General features: G+C 40.0%; 1 protein-coding gene across 1 annotated transcript in view; it reads left to right on the top strand.

Moving 5' to 3' along the window:
- Positions 1-918: 918 nt before the first annotated feature.
- The window catches only part of f8 (coagulation factor VIII, procoagulant component), an 83,957-nt gene continuing 71,213 nt past the window's right edge, over positions 919-13,662 (top strand). The window contains exons 1-2 of the mRNA XM_048544030.2: positions 919-1,214; positions 1,988-2,091. Coding sequence (XP_048399987.2) covers positions 919-1,214; positions 1,988-2,091 — 400 coding nt within the window. The remainder of the gene's footprint in view (positions 1,215-1,987; positions 2,092-13,662) is intronic.

The following is a 13,662-nucleotide window of genomic DNA, read 5'->3' on the forward strand; positions in this document are numbered from 1 at the left end:
GATAGCTAGTGAATTCAAAGAATCAGGAAAATACTTAGGATAGTGTTTTGCTTGTTAATTTGAAAAGATGAAGTTACCATAACCTTACCAAACCATAGCACCGCACTCTCATTAGAGTAAAATGACAGGTGGAGGTTTAACCTGAGGATCATCACACTCCAGGCGTTGGGAGAGGTTGACAAGGGCAGTCAGTTCATGGTAATCTCCAATGATGCTGGAATTGAACCTATGTCATTAGCACCACTCTGTATTGCAAACTAGCTGACCAAACACTGACCTAAATGACCCCTTAGCAGTTTGAAATGTGTTACTGATGACTAAACAGATCCCGTTTGCAATTCTTAGGTCAGCTAGAAATGTATTAATTCTCCTTTTTGCATTACAGCAAGCGTGTTGCATGGATTTTAAAACCAGCTTGTGCAATCGGTGAGGCAATGGCCTCGTGGTATTATCGCTGGACTGTTCATCCAGAGACCCAGGTAATGTTCTGGGTTTGGATTCTGCCACAGCAGATGGTGGAATTTGAATTCAATGAACATCTGAAATTGAGAGCCCAATAACAACCATGAGTCCATTGCTGATTGTTGGAAAAACCCATCTGGTTCACTAATGCCCTTTAGGGAAGGAAATTGCCATCCTTACCTAGTCTGGCCCACATGTGACTCCAGACCCACAGCAATGTGGTTGACTCATAACAGAGGGCAATTAGGGATGAGCAATAAATGGCCTAGACAGTGGTGCTCTCATCCCCTAATTGAATAAAAAAGAAAAAAATTATGTTTTAGACACTTCCGGGTGGTTTTAGTCAATTTCTGGATATTTCTTGTTAATTGCAAAGTGTAATATTTTTTGAGCTGATGCCAAAAAGCTGACCCAATGTTCCTTGAGAGTTCCTGCCATTAGGTTGCTTTCCTGGGGATGTTTTGCTTTCTTCAAGGAATCAGTGTTATTTTCCGTAGTCCATCCTTAATTGATTGTGGTGTGACTCTCGTACTTAGCAAACAAGTAGGAAACTGTGCCACAGACGGGACCATTTTCGAAGCATTAATTGCCAAACACAGAATGAGAGCACTGGCTTTTTGTGTGTTTTTGGTCCTTCTCCTGATCAAAGATTCTTCAGCGGCGGTGAGGAAGCATTACATCGCTGCAGTGGAGTTTAACTGGGATTACAGAAACAGCAATCTCTTACCAGGGTCAGGAGCTGGAAATGTGAGGTAAGAGTTTGCATTTTTTTGTATGGTAGTATCATCAATGTGAAACACCTATTGCAATGCTCCCGACAACTAATGATTTTAAGTGATGGCTTTGTATTTGTAATTTTGAATTCTTCTCTTGGAGAAAAGGGCAAATTTCTGCACTGATTAGCGGTCTGACGGACTGTGAATTAAAAACTCTAATTACTATTTTACCTGTCCATGATTTGCTTGATCTACTAGCCATGTACTCTGCAATAAATCATTATACAACTATGGGACCCTCCTACAGACAAACATAATAGTAAAGAACAGAAATTATAGGAACAACTCAGCAGGTCTGGCAGCATCTGTGGAGAGAATGGTCCTTAAGAAGAGTCTCTGGACCTGGAATGTTAACTTTGTCTCTCTCTCCCCACGCGTGTTGCCGGACATCTGAGCTTTTCCAGCAATTTCCATTTTGTTTCAGATTTCCAGCAGTCACAGTTCTTTGTGGGTTTTTTTTAAAACAATAATTCAGAGCTTGATTAGACTTTTGCAACTGTATTTAACTTGTAACAGATATTGCTTGAGTAGGGCACTCGGTAGTGTTGTTGCAGTAGCCTGAGCTCTGATCTTGGTCGTGGTATCATGGTGAGACGCAAAATGTAAGGAAGGGAAAGACTTTCTGGAGCTAACCTTCTTGCAGCCTGGCTGGCAGCAGTAATTGTGAAGTCACGAGATAATCAGAGATGGTCTCGAAATACAACCATTTGACGAAATAAATTAATGCTTAAATGTGGATTTCTGCACAGGTCATTTTATTCTTCCAGAACGATCCCTCAGTACAGGAAGGCAATTTTTGTGGAATTCAAAGACTCTTCATTCCTCACACCGGAACCAAGGCCCGAATGGATGGGTAAGAAATGTTTTCATCTCGTGTGAACATCAACATGTCATTTCCAAATTATTGGTGTCCTTCTTTCACTCCTGCTTCAGGTATTCATGGGTCTTTTAGATGTAACTACAGCAATGGGCTCCCTGATTGAGAGGAATTGCTGTTTAACCAGCACTGCAGTGGAAATACCATACTGATTGTTTAGTGTCAAGAATCCCAGACTCATTTCTAACTACTGTCTAATCCAGACAGATTGCATTCATGTATTTAAAATAATCTGGGGAAGAGGTAAAAAAAGGAAATGTTGCACATAATTAAGAGTGTTTTTTTAGGAGAAAGTGTAGTGTTGGTGAACTGAGATGTAGGCACCTACATTTATGAAGGGAGATAGAATATGTCCAGGGAATTATATAACTAGTCAGCTAATATTGACAAAAGAAAAAGCTTGGTAAAGGAATAAAGGAAAAGAAGAGAGAAAGATCTTGGAGTTAAGGTTGGGGTGCAGATGTGTTGAGGGAAAAAAATTGAAATCCTTTGAAAATTAGTGCAGAACATTCTACATTTCAAGTTGACAGCTCATTTTAATGATGTTAATACGGAGCTTAGTGCTGAACATGTGACTAACAAGTTGCATGGTAGCTCAGATTATTCTTGCGCAGCCTCATTTTTTTCACACATAAACTCAGAGTGTGCTGTCATCATAGCTGCAGATGCAAACATGAAAAGGAGTTAGCAACATGCCACAGCAGTGCAGCTACCTGCCCTTTAACATCTCGCTACGACATCCCAAGGAAGTGGCAGTGTTAGCAGGCATAAACTCAAGTTGGTAGATCCCATGGCTCCTACTCTCCTGCTCCACCAATGTCCATCAGCAAGCCAGCCAGCTGAGATCACTGCCGCCCTTGCTGATGTGGTGGAAACTGATTGTGGGTTTTCTTAGGCCTGAGCTTTTCAATATTGTCCTGCAAGGTTATCTGTGGTTGCCTCCACTGCAAGTCAGCAGGTGTCTACCTGCCATACTGCAGCCACTGAATAACAACACACAGGAACACAAGGACAGGCAAAGACACATGGAATAAAGGCATTGAGCATATGTACGAGGATGATTTGTTGGAGTATTGAAGGTTTCAATTTATAAAGTTGGCTTGAAATGTTAGCTTTATTGGAGCTTTGACATTGTGACAAAGTATGACATTCAGTAACACAAGGAAGGTAAAAATAATTGGTGAATGGTAATTTTGGGTTGCATTTACTGGTACTGCAATCAATCATATGCTAATTGGACAGAAATGGATGACATTTTTATCCAGTGATTTTAGGGTCTTTTTCTTTGCAAATTATAGTGAAGAACAACCCACAATAACCTAAAAAGTAGATATGAATAATCTAAACTGAGTTATGGCAGGGCATGTTTTCTGTCTGGGCTGCAAGACGTATGACTTTTTGGAGACAGAGACTGTCCATATTGAACACATCTCTAGTATATACTCCAAATTAAATCCTCTGCCTCAGTGTCATTGAGCTGGAGAGACTCTGACATGTCAGGGAGGGAGACAGAATGTGAGCAATTTCAGACCTCAATCATATCTTGTAGAAAGATGTAGGTTCTGAACCTGGTTGGTGCAACCTGTACTCAACAGTATGAAGGAAATCCAAGTAAGACAGATAATGCAGACATGCAGAACCTCATCATATTAAACACATACCAACTATTTGTTACTTGTGAAGCTAAACGTCATGACTGCCGGGAGAACAGCTAGAATGCAGGTCATGGCATCTCAGAGCAGGATCTTGTCCAAAGCAAGGAAGAGGATGAGAAACATAATATGGTAGATGTAGAGGACTCAATAAATACGGGAACAATCATTTGTAAGCACGATTGAAAGCCACATGTGGCACCTTGCCTGCCCGGTACAAGCATAAGCTGACTTGTAGGCCTATTAGAAACAATAAAGCTAAGCGGTAACTCAAGAACAAACAAAAGGGAAGAGGATAGAATAATAATCAGTAATTGTGCTATATGCATTACTGGTGCAGGAAAAGATTTAAAAATGTAAAGTGATTAAACTTAGTCAAAGAAAAAAAGAGTGTTAGTGCAGAAGGGCAGCTCATAGTATATGGTTCAAATAAGCTTCTTTGACCAAACAGATGGAGTAAAATGCAGACACAAATTCAACCTAAGATTATGGCATGGTAGCCAGTACTGATTCATGACTGAAAGATAGGCAGGTCTGGGAAGTTAATATATAAGGTTATAGGATCTACAGGAAAGATGATAAAAATGGAAGGGCAGCAGGAGCAGCATTAGTGATTAACATTTGGCTGCATAGAGCTCTTTGTGCTACTGCAGACTCCTCCGTGGACTTGTCAAATTACAAAGATCATGTCAGTAGTTTTTCTGGATGGCTGGAAACTATGCTGGATCTCTGGAAATATGGAATATTTGATGAATAGGAAGCTGTTCAGGAGGTCCACAGTGGATGGAGGGATATGGTTCTATAAGTTCCACAATATGATTTAGCACCTTCTTTGAAAAGTGGTACAATAATGGCAGCGTGGAAGTCATAATTACCTCTTCTTCCCAGATATTTGGAAGTATCTGTGAACTTGAGCAAGTGTATTTGACCACCAGCTTTATTGATTGCTGGAGGAACATTATCCAGAACCCATTGTTCTTCAGTTGGATAGTTTTTTGCATCTCAGTCAGCAATGGAATATGCTCAAATTTAATCTCTCTAGTTATTGTGGGATTGCTTTGTTGGTTTGTCTGATAGTGTTAATTGAGAAAAGTTCTGGAAATCGTCTTTCTGACAATCTTGAATAGTTGCCCCATCTTTGTGAAGCATATTCATCCGGATGGAGAAAAGACAATTTTATTGTTTTCTCTGAATTTTGGATTTGGCTACTAAGTATTCCTCTCATTCCTTTAGTCCATATAAGGCATCACAATGAAGCTAACAACTTAGGGAAAGATAACACAGTGTGAAGCTGGATGAACACAGCAGGCCAAGCAGCATCAGAGGAGCAGGAAAGTTTGACGTTTCAGGTCGGGACCCTTCTTCAGAAGAAGAATCGCGTCCCGAAACATCAAACTTTCCTGCTCCTCTGATGCTGCTTGGCCTGCTGTGTTCATCCAGCTTCACACTGTTATCTCAGAGTCTCCAGCATTGGCAGTTCCTACTATCTCTGTAACAACTTAGAGAGAGATGTGCTTTTACTTTGCCTGCTTGTGTATTTTAAGAGAGATTGAAATATACTCAACTCTCTTGGTACACCGAGCTTCAATTATTTTCCTCAATGCAGCAATGGGTGGCAAACTGGGAGATGATGTAAATTTGCCTGCTCCATCCTGGATGGAGCCAGACACACAATGATTCATCACTGCAATCACATTCATAGCCACTGACGGTGTTGGCCTCATCCCTTTCTGATGTGGCAGATGTGTGGAAATGGGTGGCATATTTCATCAGAAAAACAGAGTTACTGACGCACTGTTCCTTGCTGAGGTTTGAAGTAAGTGAACTGCTTCCTGAAGACCCTTGACAAGCATGTCCTCCAGTTAACAGGTCTCCTCCCTTTCCACTTCCTCCTTCTTCCAACAGGTTGTCCTCCTTTGCGCTGCCTCTGTCTATTCCCCCTACCATGCTGTAGGCCAAACTATTGTACCCATAACTGGAAGCAAGTAATCTGTGCAGAAGCCTTGTGGTCACAACAAATTTCTTCAGCATGTGTTACACTGTTCCCTAGAGACCTGAACAGCTTTTAAAAAAAAAACCAAAAATATCAAAACACTTGCATAAATGCAGCAAGAGCCAGTACATATCAATAAGGGACTAATCTGAAAGTAAAACCAGTGTTCTAATGTAGAGTCACTGGGCTCAACGCATTAAATCTGTTCACTTCCCACCGTTGCGGCCAGAACTGCTGAGTTTCTCCAGCAAGTTCTGTTTTTCTTTCAGATCTCCATCATCCATAATTCTTTGTTTTATTATATAACTAACCTGAACATATTTGATAATCCATTTTAATATCACTGCTATGAGCTGTTGGGTGGGGTTCCTTCCTGATACTCTTACTCAATTGTGCAAGTTTGAAAGAGGGCATTAGCTGGAGCGCTATCTGCAAAATTGCAATGGAAAAAAGCATTACACATTTATTGACAGCTCACTCTGTGTTTTTGTAAGGCAGGCTTCCTGTACCCAAACTAAGACCTGACTCACAATGACACCCACCATGACTGACACCAGAAATATGATGCAGATATTACTTAACAGCCAAAACAACACCTATAACATTGAAATTCTGAACACTAAACACTCTCTTTCAGAACAGTAAAAACTCAAAGTGTAGAATTAATGGTCAAAATGGATATTTTAAGGGAAAGTCATGCTTAACCAACATCATTGAGTTTTTTGATGTGATGACTGCTAGTGCAGACAAGCGCAATCTAGTATACACAGAATACATCAAGATTTCCAAAATAGAAATTGGTAAATTAGCACATAGAAGACGAATGCAATAACATCAGAGCTGCAGAGTCAGGAGCAAGTAGCAACATGAATAATTGGTACTGCACAACAGAGAACAAAGAATTGAGATTGTGGGAATCTGAGGTGCAGAGGGATCTTTTTTAATTCAATCATTGTTCATGGGCTCTTGAAGCCACAGTATTTATATTGCTATCCCTGTTCAGTTTCTGGTCAATGGCAATCACTAAGATGTTGACTGTGGAGGTTTCAACAGTGGTAATGCCATTGAATGTCAAAGGCCGATGACAACTCTCGTTGGAGATGGCTGCTGCTTACATCTTGTGTGGAATGAACATCAATTGCCACCTGTCAGCTCAAGTCTTGGTCCATGAATCGTAAATGTTTGTACCACAACAAATTACCAGAAAATATTAATAAACTATTGCCACAGGAAATGGTTGAGTGTTTTTAAAGAAAAGTTTGAGACAAGCATATTAAGAAGGGAATGGACGGTTTGCCAATTAAGTTAGGTGAGGAAAAATAGGAGGCATTGAGCGGCAAGGACTGGTTAGAAGGAAGTAATTAATGAGAAAATCTTTTTTGTTCTGTCTATTTTTGAAAACAAAACCTCAACAATTAAAGTTTATTTATATTGCCAGGGCTTAAAAGTCGCAACTATGAGGAAAGACTGGAAAGCCAAGGGAAGACTTAATTGATGTGTTCAAAGTAATGAGGCACTTGGGTAGAGAGGATAGGTCAGTTAAGAAGCATCACTGATTTAAGGTAATTGGTAGGAGAATTAGAGGGGAGATGGGGAAAATCCTTTTCCCTCTGAGTGCTTGGTTTCTGGAATTCACTGCCCAATTTCAGTGGCTGAGGCAAAAACCCACAACTCATTTAAAAGGAGCTTGGGTTTGCATGTGGAATACTGTAACCTGCATGGCTACAGATTAGGTACCGGCAGTGGGATTAGAACAGGCAGCTAATTTAGTTAGCTGGGGCAGACGTGATGACCTCTTCCTGTGCCATAACTTTCACATGATTCGATATAAAAGCACTGTATAGCATAAAGAAAAGTTGGAGTCTATTTCCAGATATTATGTTTTTAATTCTTTTACATCTTTTGCTGATTCAAAGAAATTTCTGAGTCTTATTTTCCTCTATTCACTTCAGGCTGCACACAAACTGAAGTTGAGAGACCTTATCTCAAGCATTACAAAGAAATCTTTAATTATCCATTAGGAGGAAGTGGCAAGAGGCAGAGAACTCTACCATTCCTCTCGCAACCAGGGAAAAAACGGCCCTGCTGAGTTTACGACCTGCGTTCGGTGATATCACTGAGATCAGTAACTATGCAACAGAAGTCAGACTTCCAAATCTGTGTGACAGGGCAGCCTTCCAAATGTATTTAACTGCTAGGATTTTTCTATTCTTGACTGGGTCCTCAATTCAGTGTGAGAAGGTTTCTCCAACAATGCATTTCTTTTTAATACTGTTCCAGAATTTACTGTAGCCCTGTGTGAACGTATATATGTTTGTGAGAAACCACTTTCAGTGTCAAAGTACATAATGCTTGCTTCAGCAAGCACATATACTAAAACTGGAATGATACAGAGAAGATTTTACAACACTAATCCATCACATGCACTCAGAAATCTTCACAGCACACTGCCTCAATTTAACCTTGTTCTGTCTTACAATCTATTTGGAGTCATTCAACTCTTCATGAAGGCCATTGCCAAGTTCAATAGCTCAGGTCTTATGCTATTCACAGTCAGCTATCAGGCAGATCCATCAACTGACAGCATTTCCTCTCAGAGCAGCTAGAAACAATAAACACAATAACTCAAATGCATAGTTAATTTTTTACCAGAAGATGTGAAGGGTCATATTATGATATGTTTTTTTTCGTGTGAATTGAGTTTCTGTTTATACAGTATCCGACAGTTGTTGTCAGACTCCTTCCTTTCCCCTCAGTTTTTGACCCTCATGCCCCTGCCTAACCTAAATGTGTAGACATTTACTGAAATGTGGTTTGAATTACATTATGTGCCTTCGCATGTCCTTCACAAGCGGTCAATGTTTAACCCTCAATACAATAGTTGTTTTCCCACTCAAGTATGAGATTATAGATAAATCTAAACCTGCCTAGATCTGTGAATTTGCAACAGCATCACTGGTGTTTGTAAGAGTAATAAGCAATGGTCAACTCCTGCAAAGAAACTGATCACATATCTGAATTATGCATGATCAATCAACTACACAATGGTAACTTGGACACTGGCGTTATCGTGCCGTAGAACAACTATGCATTTCTAACAGGATGACAGTATACTAATCACAAGAGGAAACCTGAGCTCATTTTTGACTCCTTAGCCTATAGGTGCTCAGACCAGTTGTAACATCTTAGCTGCTACTGTTGGCCGTAATCAGCCATCTCAGCTAACTGCATATTCAACCTTTTTTGTAAAAAATGACAAAGAACTCAATATAAAAACAACAACACAATGAGACCTCAGTCTGAGACATGAGAGGTTTTCAGGAATGTGACATTTTCAACTAAGTTTGCCCTAAAAATTACAATCAATAGGACTTTGCTCTTGTTGTAACTATTTCATTGTGACTCGTAGAAGAAATCAAAGAATCCCTACAGTGCGGAAGCAGGCCATTTGGCCCATCAATGTAAAGTTTCATGTGACAACCTCTTGTTCTTTTCTGCACCCATTAGACCTATATGTGTATGGTCTGGCCTGTCTCGATGCAGAGGTTGTGGACTATGAGTTATTTAGCCTTGAAAATTATATTCTTGGAGTACTAGTTCATCAGAGTGACAAAAAGAATGTGTTAACTCGGGCACCTTTTGGATACATTCAGGCCATCTATTGATGATGGTCTTCTTGAGCTATTACAGCTGACTATCAACTGATGGAGCTTGCTAGATCTGCTCTGCTTGATCCTGACAAAATGGACAAGATCAATGTTTCAGTGTCGGATTTTTGTTGTTGCAACTGACAGATGTGTCACCTCATGGATCATAATAACATATAGGTCCAAGCATAGCGTTAGACCAATAATAGCTGGTGAATCAGCTTCAAAAGTGTAAGATGTTTCTGGTGTCCGTCCCAAGGATCCACACTGGCATTTAAGATGTATAATGGCAATGCATGCGTTAACATAACCGGAAAGATTGTGACAATAATCATACCACATTGCTATTATGAAATGTATAATCACGTAAAATCCTGATGAAACTATCCAAATAACCAATCTGTAGAGCTGGATGAACACAGTAGGCCAGGCAGCATTAGAAGAGCAAGAAAGTTGATGGACCTTTCCCAAAAGGTCATTTTTCTGAAGAAGAGTCCAGACCCGAAACGTCAGCTTTCCTGCTCCTCTGATGCTGCCTGGCCTGCTGTATTCATCCAGCTCTACACCCTGTTATCTCAGACTTCAGCATTAGCAATTCCTACTTTCTCCAGATAACCAATCTGTCTGACTGACTGCTACTCAGGCTAAAGCTATTTACATTGGATTACCCAGTAACAGTGAAAAATACCTCTATTTATTGAGACATATTTAACTTTAAAAGGGGTGTGAAATGAAAGGTGACTAATTTTTGCAATTTCAACTATACTCCTTCAAAATCCCAAATACACACATGCCCATTCACAGTCCTTTTGAGGTTTGCAATGATGGCATGCTATTGTCTGTAGTATGATGATCATTCTTTGATTCAACGGTTGATAACGGTGGAGGCAGGACTTTTCTTATTTTAGATTTTAAGCTTTCTTGGTTTTTTTGGTCTTTTCCTAAAGGGAGAGAGAAGCTTTCTGTCCACAGGTTCTGGGGTGTTCCTCTTCCTGACACTTAGAGCTTTGTAATACACTGCAGCTCAACCAATAAGAGAGCTGTTGTCAGGCAGAGTTGCCTGAACTTGAAAGATTCTCTGTGTTATGCAGTCTCAAACTTTCTCTTTCACTGCTTCAACATTGCATTGCACAGCTCAGCAACATGCAAAACTTGAATTTTTATGTTGAAAAATCTCTCCTGGTTTTTAGTAATAGCTTTTTAACTCCCATGTCAGTTTATATCCACAAAAAAGAAAATATATGGTCTCTCACACAGACGGGATGTTGGAACGATTGTAAGCAGTTACCTTGTGCTGTGTGGATTACACCACATTTTGCCAGTTTCCTGAGTACTTCTCATGTCAGATTTGTGAAACGTTGATGATTAGATCTACAACAGGGTCAATCTTGGCACTCAGTACATGTCGTCCATTCCTTCTGGGATATATCAGTTCGACTGGAGGGAAATGCTTTCACTTTTCTGATGATGTCTGTGTGTTGTATCAGGTTGACCACATGCAGACTGAAGTCTGCAAGCTGTAACATTGTTGTTACCTCTTTGACTTCATTAACATGCTTGCAGGCCAAAGGCAGAGTTTTAGTCTCTTTAGCATAGCTCCTTCATTCACTCTTTTCCACTTTCTGCTAGGAGTGTTTTGCTGCACTTTGAGTTTCTCTGGGTGATTAGACTTTCTACACATTACAGCCCAATAACCTCCTGTGAACTTAGCTTGCGTATATCACAAAATGCGAGATGCTGTCTTGATGGGTAAAACATGCCATATTTCATGCAAGATTTGGATGTTCCATTTAACACGTTGATGGCTGTTATAGTTGTTCCAGTGTCAAGCACTTGCTATAGTTTTGAACTTCATTTTTTGTGTGGTAGTGTGTCAATGGCACATGCCTCATGTTTGTCCAGAAGTGAATTATAGAGAAGATTGGATAGCTGTAAAAGAAGTGACAAGTTCTATTAGCCTTTCATTAGATTAGATTTCCATCAACAGCTGCCTATAAACCAGTGGATTGTTTCACCTGGTTGTTGGCAGTATGATATGAACTCAGCCTGCTCATCCTGAAATTCACCTGAACTTTAAATTAATCTTGTAAAATTTAAAAAAAAACTGATAGGATCTTTGCATTCATCATCAGAGGCACCAGAGGATTTATTTCTTCTTAGCCCACCCGTGTCCAAAGCAAAAAGAGGTATGACTGATTGGCAGATAACTGATAAAGAATGCCAATCTATACAGTAAAGATTGGTTCTTTCTTTAAAGGACTGAAGATCTGACAGAAGCTCAAAAGTGTACCAATCCATGATTAAATATTTACTTTCCATCTCTTTGCACCTTAAAATGCCCGTGTAAGAATTAGTATTATGTAGTAGTGTGTTTCTGAGTTTTTGTCAGCTTGTCTGCTCTTTGTAAATTTATGTTAGTGTCACTTTAAAAATTGCAGTCTTGTAGTAGCAATTTTCTGCCTATAGACGGCATTCATGGCAAAAGTAGAGTGATGATATCACGAGAATATAAGAACATAAGAAATAGTACCAGACTATTCAGCCCCCCAAAGCCTGGCCCATCTTTCTAAAGATCATGACTGACCTGTCCCAGCTCTCAAATCCTCTCTCATCTCAGCTTCTGGCAGATTTTGAAATATCAAGGAATTGACGGCTATCTCCCTGCACTTCAGATACTTCCAATGATCTAACCTCAACAAATTTCTGGTGTCGAGAATTCCAGACATTCATTTATCTCTGAAAGGATAAAATCCTTCATATCTCAGTTCTAAGTGTGTGTCTCCTTATTTCATAACCATATCCCCTAGTTAAAGACTCACCCACTGGTGAAAACACACTCAACATCTACTCTCTCAACTTCTATCCCCAGGATCTTATTTGTTCAACAAAATCAGCACTCATCCTTCTGAACTTTTATGAATAAAGGTCTAATCTGTTTAACTAATCACAGTAGATCAACATCTTCATTTCTGGAATCAGCCTAGAGAATTTTTTTTATTTGACTGCCTTCCGTGCCAGTGTGTCCTTTCCTACATACAAGGACCAAACAGTATATAAACCTTCCCTATTTGAAACTCCAACACCGTAGCAAAATTCCATTTGCCTTTTTTACTTACTTGCTGGGCCTCTGTGCTAACTTTTCATGTCTCGTGCACAAGAACATCCAGGTCCCTCTGTGCTGCACTTCTTTGGAGTCCCTCTCCATTTAAATAATGGTCTGCCTTATGATTCTTCCTACCGAACTGCGTGACCTCACAACTTCTACATTAAATTCCATCTACCAAATTTTTGACCGCTCATTCAACTATCCATATTCCCTTGCAGATTGTTCACTCCAACTCTAACCTGCATCGCAATATGCCTTCCCGGCTGTGTTTGTATCATCGGCAAATACAGATATATTACACTCTGCCTTCCTCAATGTCATTAATATAGATAATAAATAATTAAGGTCCTATGACTGATCTTGTGACAAGCCACACTGTCTTTCTTACCTGAAAAGACACATTAATCCTGACTCCATCTCTTGTATATTAAGTAATCCTCAATCCATGTGAATATATTAGTCCCTAGTAGTGTGAATTCCTGTCTTGTGAATATCCTTTTAAATGGTATATTATTGAATGCCTTCTGGAAATGAAAAGGAGCCAAATCTACTTGTTTCCCTTTATCAACTTTGCTTGTTGCATCCTGAAAGAACTCTAACAAACTCATCAAACACAATTTCCCTTTCACAAAATCATTTTGACTATATTTGATTATTTTAACCATTTCTAAAGATCCTGTTATTTCTTGCTTAATAATGGATTCTAGCACTTACGCAGGGGCAGATGTGAGGCTAACTGGCCTACATTTCCACTTTGTTTCTTCAACAAGGATGTCACTTCAACATTCCTGGAATCCAGTGAGCTCCGAAATATTTTTACCTATGTAAGCCTATCATAGAATCCTTACAGTTTGGAAAGAGGGTCTTCAGCCCAACAAGTCCACACTGACCCTCACAGCATTCCCCCCAGACCCATCCCCCGATAACCCACCTCATCTACACATCCCTGAACACTACGGACAATTTAGCATGGCCAATCCACCTAACCTGCACATCTTTGGACTGTGGGAGGAAACTGGAGCACCCGGAGGAAACCCAAGCAGACACGGCGAGAAAGTGCAAACTCCACACAGACAGTCACCCGAGGGTGGAATCAAACCCAGGTCCCTGGGACTGTGAGGCAGCCGTGCTAACCACTGAGTCACCGTG

Source organism: Stegostoma tigrinum, chromosome 15, assembly GCF_030684315.1.
Source record: "Stegostoma tigrinum isolate sSteTig4 chromosome 15, sSteTig4.hap1, whole genome shotgun sequence".
NCBI lineage: Eukaryota > Metazoa > Chordata > Chondrichthyes > Orectolobiformes > Stegostomatidae > Stegostoma > Stegostoma tigrinum.